At 48.9% G+C, this 19,396-nt stretch overlaps 1 protein-coding gene across 3 annotated transcripts in view; it reads right to left on the minus strand.

The window, feature by feature from the left end:
• Window positions 1-19,396, minus strand: part of DENND2A (DENN domain containing 2A) — a 104,418-nt gene that overhangs the window by 4,622 nt on the left and 80,400 nt on the right. For 2 of the 3 annotated variants that reach the window (XM_061198818.1, XM_061198817.1), the window contains 4 exons: window positions 6,017-6,194; window positions 4,340-4,381; window positions 962-1,079; window positions 318-563 (listed from right to left, as the gene is read on the minus strand). In XM_061198818.1, the coding sequence (XP_061054801.1) occupies window positions 318-563; window positions 962-1,079; window positions 4,340-4,381; window positions 6,017-6,194 (584 nt within the window). Of the gene's footprint in view, window positions 1-317; window positions 564-961; window positions 1,080-4,339; window positions 4,382-6,016; window positions 6,195-6,334; window positions 6,407-19,396 lie in introns of those variants that run through there. The other variant, XM_061198820.1, reaches the window with a different exon arrangement.

Below are 19,396 nucleotides of genomic sequence, written 5' to 3' on the forward strand. Positions count from 1 at the left end.
CACAGAGAGGGGAAGGGAAGGGTGTCCTTGAGAGTTTCATCCAGCTGGGGAGAATAGAACAGGACGGAACTTGCCGCCAGAACCTGCAGTGTGGTTCTGGGAATGGGCAGCAGAGGGGAAGCGACGCCTGAGGAGACGGCAGGACGCAGGGGCAGTTTCCCCAGCTCAGAGGTGGCGAGAATGAACGTCCTCCAGAGGAGGCCGCACGCTGTTCCCATCTGTGCCCTGGCCCCCGACCTTCCTCCCTGCTCAACACACACCCGGGGTCTGGGCACCTCCGGCTGCCTCAGCCCCCAACAGGGAACATGCCTCCTGACCTTTGGCATCCTGCCGGCGCAGCTCCCGCTCCTGGATGAAGCCCCGAAACGTCTGGGTCTCCATGAAGACCTCCAGGAACCGGCGGAGGCTCTTGGAGGAGACGGCTTTGCGGAAGGCCTCTCGCTGCAGGGTCCTCTCCTCTCGCTCGCCCGCCGTCAGGAACAACGAGTAGTGGCCCACGATCTCCACGAAGAAGCGGACAAAGGCTTCGGATACCACCTCGTTCAAGGGGCTGGACTCAGGGCCTGAGCAAAATGGGGAAGGACCAGGACCGGTGAGGGTGGAGGGCTGAGGCAGAGCCTTTGGGACAAGCCAGTCACTAAGACAAGGACGCTAGCTCCCTGGATGGCAAACTGCAATGATCCACGAAAAAGATTACCCACGGTGAGCACGTCACTTCTTTCCCACCATTCAACAGATATTTTAGGGCCAAAATGGGGTGGGAAAAGTCTTCCCCACAACTCATTGTTAGAATGAGGTCCTGATAAAGGGGATGAGCACCCAGCCTCTCTCCTTGCATACCTCTCTTGCCTATTTTCCTGCTTAACCCAGTGCCAAGTGGGACAGATGCTCAGAGTCCATTTGCTCCCTGACTCCAATGATGGAAGAGGGGGTACGGTCTGGGAGGTGCATGAGCATTTACCACGCTTGCAGTCTGGGGACCTGTCATCCTGGTCACTAGCCAGGTCATTCCTCTGTTCCAGAATGTGTTCCAGGGCTACCTGAAGCTTCCGGGGCAGAATGGAATCCTCGTCATCCATCTGTAAAGCAGAAAAAACAGGTGGGCCATCGCCCCAGTGCTTCTGGGGATGGTGGCTGCATCCTGGCCAGCAGGACACATTGGACACTGCAGGGCAGGCCTGGCACAGTGCCTGGTTTAGTGGAAAGAACACAACTTAGAATTAGAGGTCTGAGGTTTGAATCTTAATTCCACTTTTTACAAGCTATGTGAACCTCAGTTTCCCCATCTGTAAAATGGGCTACCAATCAGTATCTACCTCACCGTGAAGATTAAATGCACCACATAAGATGGTGATGAAAGAAACTGAAGAAGATATAAATTAATGGAAAGATATTCTGTACTCATGGATTGAACGAATAAACATTGTTAAAATGTCCATACTACTCAAAGCCATCTATAGATTCAATGCAATCCTTATGAAAATTCCAATGACATTTTTCACAGAAATAGAAAAAACAATCGTAAAATTTGTATGGAACCACAAAAGACCTTGAATAGCCAAAACAATCTTGGGAAAGAAGAACAAAGCTGGAGGCATCATAATTCCTGATTTCAAACTTTATCATGAAGCTACCGTAATCAAGATAGTATGGTACTGGCAAAAAAACAGACATATAGACAAACAGAACAAAATTGAGAGCCCAGAAATAAACCCGTACATATATGGTCAGCTAATATTTGACAAGGGAGCTGAATATTTAATGGAGAAAGGATGGTTTCTTTTTTTTTTAAATAAATTTATGTATTTATTTATCTTTGGCTGCACTGGGTCTTCATTGCTGTGTGCGGGCTTTCTCTAGTTGCGGCGAGCGGGGGCTACTCTTCCTTGAGGTGTGCGGGCTTCTCATTGCGGTGGCTTCTCTTGTTGCGGAGCATGGGCTCTAGGTGCATGGGCTTCAGTAATTGTGACATGCGGGCTCAGTAGTTGTGGCTCGTGGGCTCTAGAGCACAGGCTCAGTAGTTGTGGTACATGGGCTTAGTTGCTCTGCGGCATGTGGGATCTTCCCAGACCAGGGATCAAACCCGTGTCCCCTGCACTGGCAGGCGGATTCTTAACCACTGTGCCACCAGGGAAGTCTGAAAGGATGGTTTCTTAAATAAATGGTGTTGGGAAAACTGGACATCCACATACGAAGGAATGAAATTGGACCCCTATCTCATATGAATGAAATTGGACCCCTATCTTATATGACTCACAAAAATTATGTGGATTAAAAAAAAAATTGGATTAAAGACTTAAATGTAAGAACAGAAACTGTAAAACTACTAGAAGAAAATATAGGTGAAAAGCTCCTTGATATTGATCTTAGCAACAATTTTTGGGGATCTGATACCAAAAGCACAAGTAACAAAAGCAAAAGTAAACAAGTGAGAGTACATCACACTAAAAAGCTTCTGCACAATAAAACAAACAATCAGCAAAATGAAAAGGCAACTTACAGAATGGGAGAATATATTTGTAAAGCATATATCTGATAACGGGTTACTATCCAAAATATATAAGGCACTCATACAACTCAACAGAAAAAAAGATGGGCAAAGGACATGAATAGACGTTTTTATAGATGTGTATGTACGTGTGTATACATGTGTATGTGCATATATACACATACATACACATACACACAATGGAATATTATTCAGCCATAAAAAAGAAATACTGACTTTTGTGATAACATGGATAGACTAATGCTAAGTGAAGTAGATAAGACAGCAAAAGGTAAATACTGTATGTTCTCACTTATATGTGGAATCTAAAAAAACTGAACTCAGGGAATTCACTGGTGGTCCAGTGGTTAGGACTCAGCGCTCTCACTGCCAGGGCCCTGGGTTCAATCCCTGGTCAGGGAACTAAGATCCTGCAAGCCCCGTGGCACAGCCAAAAAAAAAGAAAAAGTTATATATATATATAAACTGAACTCATAAAAATAGAGAGTAGAATGGTGGTTACCAGGGGCTGAGGGGTGAGGGAAATGGGGAAATAATGTTGGTCAAAGGGTACAAACTTCCCGCTATAAAATGAATAAATTCTGGGGAATCTAATATACCGTTTGGTGACCATAGTTAACATATACTTGAAAGTTGTTAAGAGAATAGATCTTAAATGTTATCACCACACAAAAAAGGTAATTATGTGAGGCAATGGGGGGTTAACTAACCGTACTGTGGTTATAATTTCTCAGTGTGTATGTACATCAAATCATCATGCTGTACATTTTAAACTTACATATGATATGTGTCAATAATATCTCAATAAAGCTGGGCGGGGGGAGATTAAATGCAACACAATTAATTTGTGAAAGTGCTTGGCACCTAGTGGCTCCTCAATCAATGTTTCCCACTGTCCCCTACCCCCCACCCCATGGGGTGGCTAGTTCAAATCCAGGGACTCGGGTCAGGGCAGATGACCAGTATTATTCAAAGCTGGCTTTATGATCTGGGTCTCAAAGCAGGAAGGCCTTGGGGATGGGCCTACCCAGAGGGCCTGTGGGAAGTGAAAGTAGATGGAACTAATGATAAAAAAAAAGGCATTAACATGTATAACTCTTCAGTGCCCATTCCAAGTGTAAAAGCAGTCCTTCAGGATGCCCAGAAAGCCTTTATGTAATGATTCTTTGCAAGATCTGATAGGAGTCAGGCCTTTCTGGCAAGTGATAACAAGAAACTAACTGTGTATTACTTTCTCTGATAATGAAAGTAGTTTATAATCATTATAGAAAATATATGAAAGTATCAAAACAATTAAAAATCACTCATAATCTGTCTCCTTTTCAGTCTCCCACCCCAAGACAACCAGAATTAGTTTTGGTGAGTTTTCCTTTTAATCTTTTTTAGAGTTATATATATATATATTTTTTTTCTTTCTTGTTTCTATTCTTTTTTAAAAAAACAAGGTCAGCAAAATAATGTATACAATTTTGCATCCTGATTTTTCCACTTCATGTTATATCATGAAATTTGTTATCAAATATTATTGAAAGGCATGTTGAAAAAAGACAAGTGTCTATAGTTACAACCTATACAAAGATTCTAATTGTCAGTAAACCGTTTTGTGACAGAACACGTGGGAATCAATCCTTTGTCCAAAGCCCTCCTCTTTGGCCCCGCCTTCTGTCCTATCCTCAGTCGAGCCCTGGCCAGGGACTGCCCAAGCCCCCTGACCTGCTGTGCAATTTCAGGCACACAAGGGAGCCTTTCCGTAGCTGGAAAGCTGAGCTCCAAACAACAAAGAGCTGAAAACAGAGTAAGCAGTGGGTTGAAGCTGCACTTGTTACTCACCTGTCTGAGGAACCGATTGTTGACAAGGTCGACCACAAGGACCTATGAGATAAGGAAAAGGGACTATTATTGTTACCAGGGCTTCCAGGATACACAGATGGACTCTTAGCCTTCTTCCTTCTTGGCACCCAGAGTGGCAGCAGGGCTGGGGGTGGAGGGGGCGCCATTTGTGGTTTCCTGACATTGCCACCGTAGCCACAAATGATGAAGAGGGGAGGTGGGGCAAAGGGCTTTCCAGAAACGCACACTTTCAACACTGTAACTGCAGGCTGGGACATGTGTGGGCCACAGGCTGGACTCCCTGCCCTGTTCCCGGACTGGCTAAGGCAAAGCCGCGCAGACCGTTTTCTAGCGTGTGGGTCCCGGAGGAGGCGCCAGAGGCTAGAGCCCCCCATCGTTCCCATTCCACTCGGTTCTGCCACCCACCCACCCCCCAAGCCTCCCTCCTCCCTCCTCCCACCTCCCAGTGACACACTTAGCCCTGTCATTTGTTTTAATGGGGTAGGAGGGGAGAGACCCAGAGGACTGGACCCAACGGGAGAGTAAGTCAAGCTACAGGTGCTGGGCTTCCACGAGTCAAGGCTTTCAGGCTAAAGCACCTCCCTCCTCCCTCCTCAGAGTGAGGCTGAGACCCAGAGCCACAACTAGGGTGAAGCAAGTGAAGGGCCTAGGGCGCGAAACTTAAGGAGGCGCTCACTCATAGGATCATGCGAGTGGCCGAGCCCCAGGCCTCAGCGTGGGCCACTGGCTATGATGGAGGATGAGCAGGGGGCCTGGATGGCCCCCATGATTCCACCAGCAGCGGGAATCATGGGCTCTGACACCTGGCCCAGGAGTTAAGGGAGCGCTCTCCTTCCTTCTCACACCTTCTCCTGGGGTGGAACTGAGCCATGTGCGGGATCGAGGGCACCCAGGCAAACTCTTTGCAGTTCACAAACCCACACTCGAAGACCTGAGTCTGATGGTTGATATTTAACGGGACTTTAGGACTACCTGGGCAATTAGAGGAGCTGCATCTGGGGACACGGGGAGGATTTCAGGGCCAGGGGTTCCCTGGGGGTTCAGGACTGCGCAGCGTCATTCAGCCCCCACGGTTCTGCTCTGACTGCTGGAAGTCCTCAGTACGTGGGGACAGAGACTGTTTAGAGGAAGGGGCTGCGACTAAATAACCACAGAAACGCCAAGGGCTTTCCTCACTTGGATGCCAACTTGAAAATCCGGAACTCCATCATTAAAAACCTTTTGGTTGCTGTCTTTTTAACTGATATGAAAAAGGACCTCCTTGTAGGAGCACGGTCTTTGTCAAGACTTCGTTATTAGCCCAAAGAGAATTTCCAGTTATTGTTAGCTCTTTGTGTGCTTTCTTCCCTCGGTGTTGTGGGGTGGAGAAGGGAAGGATAGGGTGGATGGCTCTTTATGGATTAGGCGTATTAAAATCTGGGTAAACTGTTGATTGCTGCCCTTCTCAATGGGTATGCATGGCAGTAGGTTCATTTAGAGGGGAAACGGAGTCTGCAGTCACTGGGGGTCTCCTGAAGCCGGCTTGGGGCGGCGAACTCCCAGACAAAGCTGTGGGGTGCCCCTGCTCCCCGACCCTGCCTGCTGGCAGAGCCACAGCCAGCACCTGCCCTCTGCCGCGGCCCACAGGCCGGGCACAGGGGGCCTCCCCGAGCTCACCTCCTCCAGCGGCAGCTCTCTGAGCAGCGGCAGCGAGCTGGCGAGCAGCCCAATGAGGAAGGGGGTTGGCGAGCACACGATGTCGACCATGGCAGGGGGCAGCACGGGGATGTAGGTGTGCTGCCAGGTGAAGGGGTAGATGGCCGCCACCATCGCGTGGCAGCACTTGGACAGGGTGCTGCAGCGGGGAGAGAGGGGAGAAAGGGCCGATTTAGGGGAGGTGGGCAGCCTCCACGGGGACCAGAGAGAGCTGTTCACACTCCAGCTCCCGCTCCCCCTCCCTCCCCAAACACCCCCAAACAACAAAAGCCTCTCTTCTCATGGGTACGCCTTCTCTTATTGAAGATGCTTTGTATTCAAACACACAGTCTCTCCGCCAAGCGTGAAAACCTAGGTGTGATCAAGGGAAAACAGGGTAAGTCCTTCAGTATTCATGTGCAGCCGTCCGCTCCAAACGGCTCTGTTCATGTAAAAGCGAAACTCACATACAGTTGCTTCTTGCCCAGAACGCAAAACATAGAAAAATAACAACATTCAGAGAAATAGTCTCTCTTAAAGCAGAATGATCATAATGTAGCCTTTTTTTTTAAAAAAAAAAAATTTATTTATTTAGGCTGTGCTGGGTCTTAGTTGTGGCACCTGGGATCTTTAGTTGCAGCATGCATGTGGGATCTAGTTCCCTGACCAGGGATCGATCCCAGGCCCCCTGCATTGCGAGCGTGGAGTCTTACCCACTGGACCACCAGGGAAGTCCCATAATGTAGCCTTTTATTGGCAAACGTGGGGCCTTATTAATCGTGCGTGATCCACAGCGCTTTGCTCAGTGCCTGGATTCAGACTCAGTTTGTTGAATGAAGGGTGGATTACTTGGGATTATCACTTTGATATCAGTTCTACGGAGCCGCAGCACAGTGATGACTGGCGGCCTTCCGAGATGAGTGAGAGCAGACTTTCTCTTCTTCCTTGCAATCGTTTCTTATCGCTACTGAGCCTGCTCACAGCTGCTCCCCTCTCCTCTCATTCTAATATGCTGGCTGTTTCTAAAATGCTATGGGATTGGAAACTTTAGAAGCTTGTTAGAAATGTCTAAGGTAAGAATAAAACAAAAGTGAGGGCCCAGTGGATTCGTCTGTGAGTATACCAAGTCATCTTCAGGGCCCTGTAACCAGCATTTCATTTGTTAGGACATCTTTTGAACATTTGCCCTAGTTCTCAGCTGTGCTCTGTTTACGCAAAGTTGCAGGGAAGCTGAGTTCTGGATAGATGAATGCTCCTTTACTAGGTTCCCATGATGTCAGGCACCTATAATCTCATTGTCATAAAACTTTCCTGAGGCCATTTAAAAAAATCACTTAGCTCTGGTTTACTTAAGGAGAAAAGAGGTGGATTAAAAGATATTGGCTAGGGACTTCCCTGGTGGTCCAGTGGTAAAGAATCTGCCTTACAATGCAGGGGATATGGGTTTGGACCCTGGTTGGGGAACTAACATCCACATGCCGCGGGGCAACTAAGACCACACGCCACAACTACTGAGGTCCCACGCCTCAACTAGAGAGCCTGTGTGCCACAAACTAGAGAGCCCAAGCACCACAACTAGAGCGAAGCCCACGCCCCCCAACGAAGAGCCTGCATGCCTCAGAGAAGATCCTGCGTGCCACAGCTAAGACCAACACAGCCTAAAAAATAAATAAATAAAACAAATATTCAAAAAAAATGAATTAAGCCAGGCAGAAAGAGACAAATATTGTATGATTCCACTTATATGAGGGACTTAGGATAGGCAAATCCATAGAGACAGAGTAGAATAGAGGTTAGCAGGGCTGGGGGAAGGGAGAGTGTTGCATTGTTGCTTAAAGGGTACAGAGTCACAGTTGAGATGATGAAAAAGCTCTGGAAAGGGATAGTAGTGATGGTTGCAAACACTGTGAATGTACTTAATGCCACTGAATCATACACTTAAAAATGATTTAAATGGTAAATTTTATGGTTATGTATATTTTATTGCAATAAAAAAAGCAGGGCTTCCCTGGTGGCACATTGGTTAAGAATCTGCCTGCCACTGCAGTGGACGTAGGTTCGAGCCCTGGTCTGGGAAGATCCCACATGCTGCGGAGCAACTAAGCCCGTGCGCCACAACTACTGAGCCTGTGCTCTAGAGCCCGTGAGCCACTACTGAGCCCGCGTGCCACAACTACTGAAGCCCTTGCGCCTAGAGCCTGTGCTCCGCAACAAGAGAAGCCACCGCAATGAGAAGCCCGCGCACCGCAATGAAGAGTAGCCCCCACTCTCCACAACTAGAGAAAGCCCGCGCGCAGCAACAAAGACCCAACGCAGCCAAAAATAAATAAATAAACTTATATATATAAAAAAGAAAGCAATCCCCCCCCAAATCATTTAAATTCCTCTGAATCTAGTGAGTTCCTCTAAATCTAGTACCCCCTGAGAAATCCTTAAAATATCCACTAGCCCTCTTTTCTATCCTGTTCCCACTTTGGGGCCCCTAACCTAATAAGGGTAATGTTGAATCTCGTCCATTTATCAGCATGTCTCCTAACCTTCCTGTTCTCTATCTTAGCAAATAATCAATCTCCTAATACTCACTGGAGTCATGAAATGCCTCTTAGTAGCGTAGCATCCACATATTTCACTGACATTTGGTCTTGTGTTTTCTTTCAAATGATCACCCCCAAAATGAGAAAGATGCTACCCCAACGTTTTGTTTTTATCACTATAATACCTTCTTTATTAGCTGAGTAAGGGTGAGACAGACTAAAGTTCAGACTTATACCAAGGAGAGCAACATCAATAATTCAGCCAGCAGCTTGGGGTGAAGTGACTTCTGCCTTTCAAAGGATCTTCTTGAAAAGCACAGAAGCTTTTCTTCTTAAGGCATCACTTTCTCCTAGATATCAAGAACGTTGATACTTTTAGTGAATTGCTTACCATTTATGTTTAATTTCCTTGATCTATAGATCACTGAATGTGTTGAATTCATTTTATTCTAAAACTTTTTGATTTTTAGGACTAATCTGTATTTGTGTGTGGCCAGTCTACAAAGTTGATCTGCTCAAGTACTATGGGTGTGAGGTCATGACTTAGAAAACCAGAAGGTCATTAAAATATAAACAAGGATAGTTGTGTCTAGAACAGGTTTTTGCAGACTATATTTACAGCCCATTGTAGGGTCTTGAAACAATTTCAGTGGGTTGTTATTAGCATTAAAAACAACTACCAGGGTTTCCTTGGTGGCGCAGTGGTTGAGAATCTGCCTGCCAATGCAGGGGACACGGGTTTGAGCCCTGGTCTGGGAGGATCCCACATGCCTCGGAGCAACTAGGCCCGTGAGCCACAATTACTGAGCCTGCGCGTCTGGAGCCTGTGCTCCGCAACAAGAGAGGCCGCGATAATGAGAGGCCCGCGCACTGCGATGAAGAGTGGTCCCCACTTGCCGCAACTAGAGAAAGCCCTCGCACAGAAACGAAGACCCAACACAGCCATAAATAAATAAATAAATAAATAAATTAATTAATTAAAAAAAAAAACAACTACCACAAGAAGAATAGAATAGAAAATAAGAGAACATGCTGCATTTTTTTCCAGTTGTAAATAACTATCTGTGTGTATTATGTGGGTAGTATATTGGGTCTGAATGTAAAATGTATTTCTTTTTAAAAATTTATTTATTTATTTTTTGGGCTGCGTTGGGTCCTAGTTGTGGCACGCGGGATCTTTGTTGCGGCATGCGGGATCTTTCGTTGCGGTGCGTGGGCTTCTCTCTAGTTGTGGCGTGTGAGCTCCAGAGTGCATGGGCTCTGTAGTTTGCGGCACGTGGGCTCGCTAGCTGAGGTGCGCAGGCTTAGTAGTTGTGGCGCACGGGCTTAGTTGCCCCGCGGCATGTGGGATCCTAGTTCCCCGCCCAGGGATTGAACCCGCGTCCCCTGCATTGGAAGGCGGATTGTTTACCACTGGACCACCAGGGAAGTCCCTAAAATGTATTTCTTATTGGGGACTGCAGTAAAAAGGCTTGGAAGCCAACGATTTGGACGAGAGAACTGGTGGGGGTGGGGGGCGGAGACAGGTAGACAGGGATGGTTGAGTTGGAATTTTGACATTTACATGTTTTACTGGGATGTTGGTTTTCATTTCCAAGTGACTAGAGGGAGTCCCTTAAAAGGCCCTAAGAAGGAATTCCCTGAAGGAAGCCTTGTGTATGAAATCCACCTCTTTTTATAGCACATTTGTTGTAAGTTCCTAAATATTACTTGGAAAAGAGTGGATCATGCGATGGTCCAGGCCACGGACGCTGTCATCCATGGTCTCTTCAGCAAGTCTTTGAAACTCTCACTTTAGTCAATTCACTAAAGGAGAATAAAAATGCAGCACTCAAGTTTAACAGTCCGTTGACAGGGGACTTCCCTGGCGGTCCAGTGGTTGAGAATCTGCCTTCCAATGTAGGGGACGTGGGTTCGATCCCTGTCGGGGAACTAAGATCCCACATGCTCTGGGGCAACTAAGCCCATGTGCCGCAACTACGGAGTCCACACCACAGCTAGAGAGCCTGCACCTAACTAGAGAGAAGCCCATGGGCTGCAGTGAAAGATCTTGCATGCCGCAACTAAGACTCGACGCAGCCAAAAATAAATAAATACATAAATAAATAAATAAATATTAAAAAAAAAAAGAGTCCGTTTACATTTCACAGGTGTGATTTGAGCATTTTTGACTCCAGGGAAGTTATAGAATCACAGAATTTTAGACCTGGAAGTGATTTTAGAGATGGAGTGCATCGTCTTTTGAATTTTATAGCTAACAAGCCCGAGGCTAAAAGACGTTAAAGTAGGGACTTCCCTGGCGGCGCAGTGGTTAAGAATCTGCCTGCCAATGCAGGGGACACGAGTTCCAGCCCTGGTCCGGGAAGATCCCACATGCCACGGAGCAACTAAGCCCGTGCGCCACAACTACTGAGCCTGCGCTCTAGAGCCCGCGAGCCCCAACTACTGGAGCCTGTGCACCTAGAACCCATGCTCCACAATAGGAGAAGCCACGGCAATGAGAAGCCCATGCATCACAACGAAGAGTAGCCCCCGCTCGCCACAACTAGAGAAAGCTCGTGCACAGCAACGAAGACCCAACGCAGCCAATAAACAAACAAATAAATAAATAACATTAAAATAATAATAATAATAAAATAAATAAATAAAATAAAAGAAGTTAAAGTAACCTCTGCATTCAGGATGGGGGCAGGGTGGGGACAGAGGAGTCCTGCAGACTGGGGGCGGTAAAGAGATACAGACTGAGGAATGGAGGTACGAAGAGGCACGGCCAGAAGCCTTTGGGTTTTTCTCAGTCGCTGCAATAGAAAAATACAACTGTTCAACTGTTTTTTTCCCAACTCAAAGAAAAGGCCTCCCGCCCTTCTGCTTTCTTTTGGCCTCATCCTAGAAGGAGAAAGTCTAATGGGTTCTCCCTTCTCTGTGCTGCTGCAGCGCTTTGTGTCTCCTGGCGGAAGCCCTGCAGGGCCGGGGTTGGGGGACAGGGTGTGCCGGCTTAGGTGCAGTGAGTGTGAACCAACTGGACCGGGAAGGCGTTGGAACAAGTTGAGAAGACAATGATGAGCAATGCCAGCGCTGGATACATCGGGCTGGTGAATAAACGTCACGGAAAGAAAGAAGAAATTCATTCATTTAACTGGAACGCAGGGAGCTAAAGGACAACTGTACTCAGTTTGATGACAACTCAGCTGCGTCACCTGTTGGCCATGTAGGTAGGTGCTGCCACTGTTTGTGATTTCTCCTAACAAGTGGTTTTTGTTTGTTTGTTTGTTTTTTGAATAGTCTGATTCGCTGTTGCAGCTGGGTCCCAATGTTCCACACCTGGTTCCCACTGCCACCTCGTTAGCTGGCACCTGTGGAGCCCAGAGTGTCAGGAGCCACATGGCAGGTGGGCAGTGCTGGCAGCGTCACATCCCTCTTGCTCTCCAGCCCCACCAATATTCTAAAAAAAAGTTCTGCCTCTTGAAACACTAGAAGGAAAGGTCAGATTCTGTAAATAATACAGCTAGTGGCAGCTCTTCCCCCAAAATAAATGGTGGAAGAGAAAAGTAGGGGTTATTCTGAGTGTAGCCTGTCGAAATTTTATTCCCCGACTCGTGAAGGCTAGAGGAGCCTTCCATGGGGGTGGGCCCTGCTGGGATTGGTGGTTTCTTAGGAATATGCAAAGAACAGTCTGTGGTTCTGGGGATGCTAAGGATGACTCTTCAAGTTCACTTGCCCCTTAATGTGTAGCCTTACTGAGCATCTGCTGGTTGGAGGACAGGCAGTGTTTTTGAAGGAAGTCCTAGGAAGAGAGCCCTGGAAGCTGGCTCGCATTACGGTGGGGGTGATGGACAGGAACACCAGGGCCCGCAGCTGTGATCAATTTGTACAAAAGCGGGGGGGTTGGGGGGAGGAGATGCCCCAGTGGGAGGCTGGCTGGGCCACAAGGTTAAAAGATGGGCACAGGGGAGAAGGGTCAGGTCTCAGAATGCTTTGCAATTCTGTGGTGGTTCCTGAGGGTTGAAGCATCAGTCCAGAGACATCAGGATACACTTGTGACTGCTTAAGTTCTCCTGGAGAAGACACTATGGTTCTGGTTGCTACAAAGCCCTTGTGCCCTACTTGGGGTTACTGTGCTGGGCAGCCTCCCAACTCACCTAGCAACCAGTAAGAATCAAGCACAGAGCTTTCTCTAAGATGCTACCAGAAATGTAAATGATGAGTTTCCAGAGTTGAATAGACCCCAGGAATTTGAAGGATGAGCCCATCAGCATCCTTTAGCATTCCAAGCAAAGTGTTTCTCCTACTGTGCATCAATCCCAGGAACATGAGTGAAAGGTAACTCGGATCTAGTCTGGGGCCTGGTGAGACTTAGTAGGAGGTGGCTGCCATATTTCCGTTACTATACTTTCAAACCCTGGAGTAATGTGTCACCGAGTTAAAAAGAACACAGGCTGGGCCTCAAGAAAACTGGGTCTGCTACTCTCTGTGTGATCTCAGGTAAAGCCCTTCTCCAGGCTTTAGCTTCCTCATCTTTAACATGAGGAAAGTGGACGTTCCAGCTTTAACATCTACAAACTATGAACTATAAGAGAGAGAGAGGGCTTCCCTGGTGGCGCAGTCGTTAGGAATCCACCTGCCAATGCAGGGGACACAGGTTCGAGCCCTGGTCGGGGAGGATCCCACATGCTGCAGAGCAACTAAGCCCGTGCACCACAACTACTGAGCCTTTGCTCTAGACCCCGTGAGCCACAACTACTGAGCCCATGTGCCACCACTTCTGAAGCCCGCAGGCCTAGAGCCCGTGCTCCGCAACAAGAGAAGCCACCGCAATGAGAAGCTCGTGCACCGCAGTGAAGAGTAGCCCCCGCTCGCTGCAACTAGAGAAAGCCCGCGTGCAGCAATGAAGACCCAACGCAGCCAAAAAATGAAAGAAAGAAAGAAATGAAGAAAGGAAAGAAGGAAGGAAAGAAAGAAAGAAAGAGAAAGGAAAGAAAGGAAGGAAGGAAGAAAGAAGGAAAGAAAGACAGAAAGAAAGAAAGGAGAGAGAGAAAGCCAGGAAGTGGAAATAGGAGCCAGGAGCTGGAAATAGCGACATTGAAAAGAACCGAGGCCTGTCATCAGAGGGTAATCCTATAGCTCATTAGCACAGACAGGACAGAAGAGCAATGGCGACACCTCACTCTGAGCAACTAATGGATACAAGTGTTGGAGAGTTTTTAAACTGCTGCAGTAAGGCCCCAAAAGACTACACACAAAGCCAGCACAGCCTGGGAGGGATCTGAATCTGAGGGAAGAACTGGAGTACGCTTCCAGCCCAAGATTCTGTCAGTGATGGGTTTGGAGTAGAAGACAATTTGTGGCTATGCTACTGTCTAAATGTTGCTTCAAATGCTATCTTCTTGGTGTTTATAGGCAAAAATAGGTAGTTAATATGTAATCAGTCTGATGGCATTGTGCTATTAAAATTGCATTTTTCATAGCACTCTGCTGAATTAAATGTAGGTATCTCCCAGTCAGCCACTCTGAGGACCTCTGAAGTAGTATTCTGGGTGCCAGACCACCAAGATGGCAGCTACTCACACTTTTGGGTAGGCCTTGGCAAGCTCACCTGCCTGGAGAGGGCATGCCACAAACCCAACCTTTTTCTGAGATGGCAAACATTGCTGGTGCAACTGATTCCAGACAAGATAGGGGACCCCATTTAAGCTTACAGAAACTGATTAAAAATGAACCAAAAGGAACACACAACAAGATAAAGGCACACAGCTACACATGGACTTATTTGTTTAGTTATCCCATGTCAAGGCCAAGGTTCAAACTCTAAATTTGTCAAGATTAGACCACCTAATCCTACTTATCATTAGCTAGAAGTCTGTCATTTGGCTTCTGGTCTTAATGCACTACAAAAAGATAAGAAGTAAATTTCTTGACTATTAAAAACTTCATCCTGGGACTTCTCTGGTGGCACAGTGGTTAAGAATCCGCCTGCCAATGCAGGGGACACGGGTTCGAGCCCTGGTCCGGGAAGATCCCACATGCTGCGGAGCAACTAAGCCCGTGCGCCACAACTACTGAGTCTGCGCTCTAGAGCCCATGAACCACAACTACTGAGTCTGCGCTCTAGAGCCCATGAACCACAACTACTGAGCCTGTGTGCTGCAACTACTGAAGCCCGCATGCCTAGAGCCTGTGCTCCGCAACAAAGAGAAGCCACCGCAATGAGAAGCCTGCACACCGCAACGAAGACCCAATGCAGCCAGAAAATAAATAAATAAATAAATAAATAAATAAAAAACAAACAAACAAACTTCAACCTGTCTACAACTTTTGTACAAATTGTTTATGTGCAGCTCTGACTTTATTATTCAGCCTAGTCTGTAGATTTGGCCAAAACTTTGGGAACTGAAATTAATAAACTAAAAAACAAAATGTTTATCATCAGGGAAATGAAGAAAGGGGTATAGGGAAATATTTATTTGGGTTGTTATGACAACAGAACAAGCCATCACAACAACATTCTTTCTTTTTCATCTGCTAAACTTTGGCTTGACAGAGCCTTAAGAAACACTCAGTGTCCACCCTAGAGATGAAACGGAGCAGAAATGTTATTCTAAATTTGATAGATTTTTGGCTCAACTTAAAACCCTTCTGTAACTCACACGGTGTTTGCCACGGCTCCCAGCTCTTCCCTCTTGCAGCGGGCAGACGCACCCGCGGTGCTGAGCAGATGAGTCGTGCGATGTGGAGGGTGCTGGTGGCGGTGACTACAGGCCGCAAGCAGGCTAACGTCCGCCCCGCGATATCACGGGGCCACTCCCTGAGTTTGCGGCATGCCCTGTTCTCGTGCCCTGCTCTGTGGTCTTAAGAAGACTGGGGCTACGAACGGCAATCGGGAGAGACCTGCTTCTCACTAAGCAGGGCTGGAACTCAGTGCATGTGCAGCCTGTAGAGAGCAGTGTCAGCTGATGAGGATGAAAGTACCGGCTAAACTTAGGCTGAAGGCTTTCTTAATAGACTTTGCCAGGTCAGACAGCTTGCGGCCAGCTACTTGTTTGTCATGGCCTGGCTGAAAAACACTTCAATCCCCTCTAGCTATTTTCCCGTAAATCAGAACTAGACGGAGGCTGACGCCTCCCAGAGGAGTACCCTTAAGCGGAGCGGAGGAGAGACGGAGGGTTCTGGCTTTCTCCCTCAGCGACGTCACACCTACCGTGCTTTTTGGCGGCGTTTCTGTGCTTCAATCATTAGCTAGGTCCCTCCCTCCCAGGTGAGCCAGACTTCCTGTGCGTGCTCCCTGTTAGGGGAGGGGGCACATCTGAGGGTCAGAGAGGCCCAAAAAGAGAAGGCTGCGCTGAGGCCCCCTCAGAAGAAGGCAGTTAAAGCTGCAAGAGGAGGTGCAGAGGGTGCCCCCAGCTGCAGAGCACAGGCTAGAGCAGAGGCCTGGGAATCCCATGAGAGCGGATCCACAGCATGGTGTGTATTTATCTCTAACCCACATAAGGTGAAGAGGGCCATAGCGGAGCACTCACAGTGAGTTACCTCAGCATCTCACCGCCCTGAAGTGCCCACGATTAGAATCCCTCTAAGGGAAACGCTATCTAGATGGTTTCTACTGAACCAGATCCCCCGGGAGAGGAGCGGGCCTCCGTGAGGGTGGGGAGGGGCAGATGTCTGGTTATAGGGCTGACTTTCCCTCAGTAGCGCCTTCATAGAATCCCAGAGCATTTGAGCTAGGGGGGTCCCACAGGAATTACACAGTCTACTCTCCCACTTCACAGCTGGGTAGATGACGTGGTTGTCCCCTGGGGCACTTTTTAAAAATTTATTTATTTATTTTTGGCTGTGTTGGGTCTTCATTGCTGCAAGCGGGCTTTCTCTAGCTGTGGAGAGCGGGGGCTACTCTTCACTGAGGTGCGTGGGCTTCTCATTGCGGTGGCTTCTCTTGCTGTGGAGCACGGGCTCTAGAGCGCAGGCTCAGTAATTGTGGCACATGGGCTCAGTAGTTGTGGCTCGCGGGCTCTAGAGCGCAGGCTCAGTAGTTGTGGCGCACGGGCTTAGTTGCTCCGCGGCATGTGGGATCTTCCCGGATCAGGGCTCGAACCCGTGTCCCCTGCATTGGCAGGCGGATTCTTAACCACTGCGCCACCAGGGAAGCCCCTTGTTTTTTGGTTTTTAAAAATATTTATTTATTTATTTGGCTGCGCAGGGTCTTAGTTGCGGCATGTTGGATCTTTAGTTGCGGCATGTGGGCCCTTAGTTGCGGCACGTGGGATCTTTAGTTGTGGCATGCATGCGGGATCTAGTGCCCTGACCAGGGATCGAACCCGGGCCCCCTGCCTTGGGAGTGCGGAGTCTTAACCACTGGACCACCAGGGAAGTCCCCCCTGGGGCACTTTGGAAATCACAGGATGCCTGAGGGGGATGAGTCCTGGGTCAGGAATTGGGGTGGGGGGACCTTAGTAAGTCCTGGAGTAAGATCGCTGGGAGGGCAGACACCAAGGAGCACAGTGCCAGGAGGCCTGGGGCACCCTGGTCGCAGAGTCAGAGCATGTCCTAGCTGGGAGAGACTCTGGAGGTCACCCAGTCCACATGCCTCACTGGGGTCCCGGCTGGAAGGCTGAAGGCGGTAAGGGAGGGTGGGCCCTGGGGAGAACAGCACAGATGTCTTAGCGTCTTCAGGAGACAACTCTGGCCTGATTGCCAAGCACCAAGGGGGTCCTAATGGCATGTTTTTAAAAAGACTGTAGACGGACAGCCTCACAGACACTACCTCTCCCCACCCCCAGACCATGGTGGCCTGCTCCGCCTCCTCCCTTTCCCTGGAGCCAGCTGACCTTGTCTGAATCCCGGCTCTCCCACTGACCCCTCCCTTGAGCAAAGTGACTTAACCTCCGTGTGCTTTTTAGCTTCCTACTAATAGAACCTAACTGACTGAGTTGTCAAGAGCCTGAGAGAATACAGGCCAAACCCTTAGAGGAGCCTGGCCCAGGGCAGCTTCCGGCGTTCCCTGCTCTCACGGTTGCGCTGTTGTTATTCTCATCAGGTTCGCTCATGCTGTGTTTCCTTCTCTTCCTGCCTCAGAGCTCTCAGGGCCTTTCTTTCTTTATTTCCCTACCTCTTCAGGTCCACATGGAACTATTGTTGGGTGGAAAGATAATTTATTGGGCAAGAGAGAGAACACTTTGAGCCATTTGTAACAGGACAATCGTGGGCTGCTTCTGGGGACCATGAGACACAGGAGCCCATGAGACACCGAAGCCCTAGCAAGTCAGAGCTCCGAGGGGCCGGTCACAGACAAGCCCTTGTTTCCTAAATGAGGAGACCCGGGGCCAACAGCTGAGGGTGTTCAGGCCTCCTCCCTATCCGGGAAGACCCCTCTTGTGTGATGAGAGATGGACGTGCACATCTGAATGTTGTAAAGGGTCTAAAGATGTAATCCAGGTATTTTATACGCACATGCATGCACAGGCACGCACTAATTAGTGCACCACGGCCTGGCTCCGGACCCAAAGAAGGCGCCAAAGTTATCCATGTCCCTGCCCCCGCCTCCTCCCCTACGAAAACCCCATCTCCTCAGTGCCCCACGCCTGGCAGCTGCTGCAAAAGAAAACAGCCAGTGGGCAGTTAGGGCCCTATGGCGAGAACGGCGTGCAGCAGCTACAGCTGGCATTTTACGCTCTCGTGGGTGTTTGCTGCTTGAAGAGACTAAATCTCTCAGGGCAGAGTGCCAGGCACCATGGCAGGTGGGGTGACGAGAGAAACTCCCAAGTCCCTCTAATCAGAACACCGCGGTGACTTGTCTCCTGCCAGAGCAGGAGGGGAGGGGGCTGGGAGGACCGACCAAGACCCAGGGCAGGCTCCATTCTCAGGGATGGGGTCACTTCACCGTCCATTGTCTCTCATTACAGCAGCTCCGTGTGAGGGGATGCCCAGAGTTCAACCTGTCAACCCAGAAATCTGTCCAGGGACAAGGTAGACGTGGCCAAGTCCCTTCCCAGACATCTCTGTCCTAAGTACTTCCCTGTGTCTTGGTGCCCTGAGCCTCTGACACATGTCCTCTGCTGCCCTGCAGGGATGCACTGGTCTTTGATGAGGCTCCCCTCCCTTTCTGTTCCCAGCTTCTCTTTCATTGTACCTTCATGAGAAAGACAGATGATACTTTCTGTTCTCCTTCCCCCTGAAGAAAGCCTGGGTTAGGGCGGGGGCCACAGGTCCTGGTGGCCGCTCCTCTCGAGCCACGCCCACCTTCTCAGACATTTTCTCAGGCTGGACCCTTCCCGAGCCTAACATCTTTAAACCAGAAGCAAGCGCCTCAACGGGCTGTTTGCCCCATCTCCACTCCTGGTGGGCCTTCTACTCCTTGCCTAGGTCTTTCTGAGATCCATCATTTTCCCCTCCCCCAAAGGAAAGCCTGAGAATTCTACAACTAAAGACGGTGGAGGAGTGGGGGATGGTGGGGCTTCCAGAGAATACAGACAGTTACTCGAGTGAGTGCCGGTGAAATCCCATCCTGGTCACGGAAGGGTTATTTCTCATCCTTGGCTTCCAAGGCCCTAACCCGGAGAACTCTCTGGTCCAAATTCCCCAGTGCCCAGGGAGTTTGGAGAGCTGCCTGGCGCCCAGCACCAGCTGCAGGCTATAGGCAGGGCCTGCTTCCTGAGCTGACAAAAGTACACGGGGAGTACAATAGCTATGACATTAAAAGTGAATAGCTAGCTCAAAGGCAGGGTGGGAGCAGCCTGGGGGTAGCCAAGTGGCTGCCGTCCAAGGAGTAGCATCATCAAGGTGACCAGATGGGCTGCGGCGGAGAGAGGGCTGGATTCCATTTCCCACCACGCCTCCT

Source organism: Eubalaena glacialis, chromosome 8 (genome assembly GCF_028564815.1).
Source record: "Eubalaena glacialis isolate mEubGla1 chromosome 8, mEubGla1.1.hap2.+ XY, whole genome shotgun sequence".
Lineage (NCBI taxonomy): Eukaryota > Metazoa > Chordata > Mammalia > Artiodactyla > Balaenidae > Eubalaena > Eubalaena glacialis.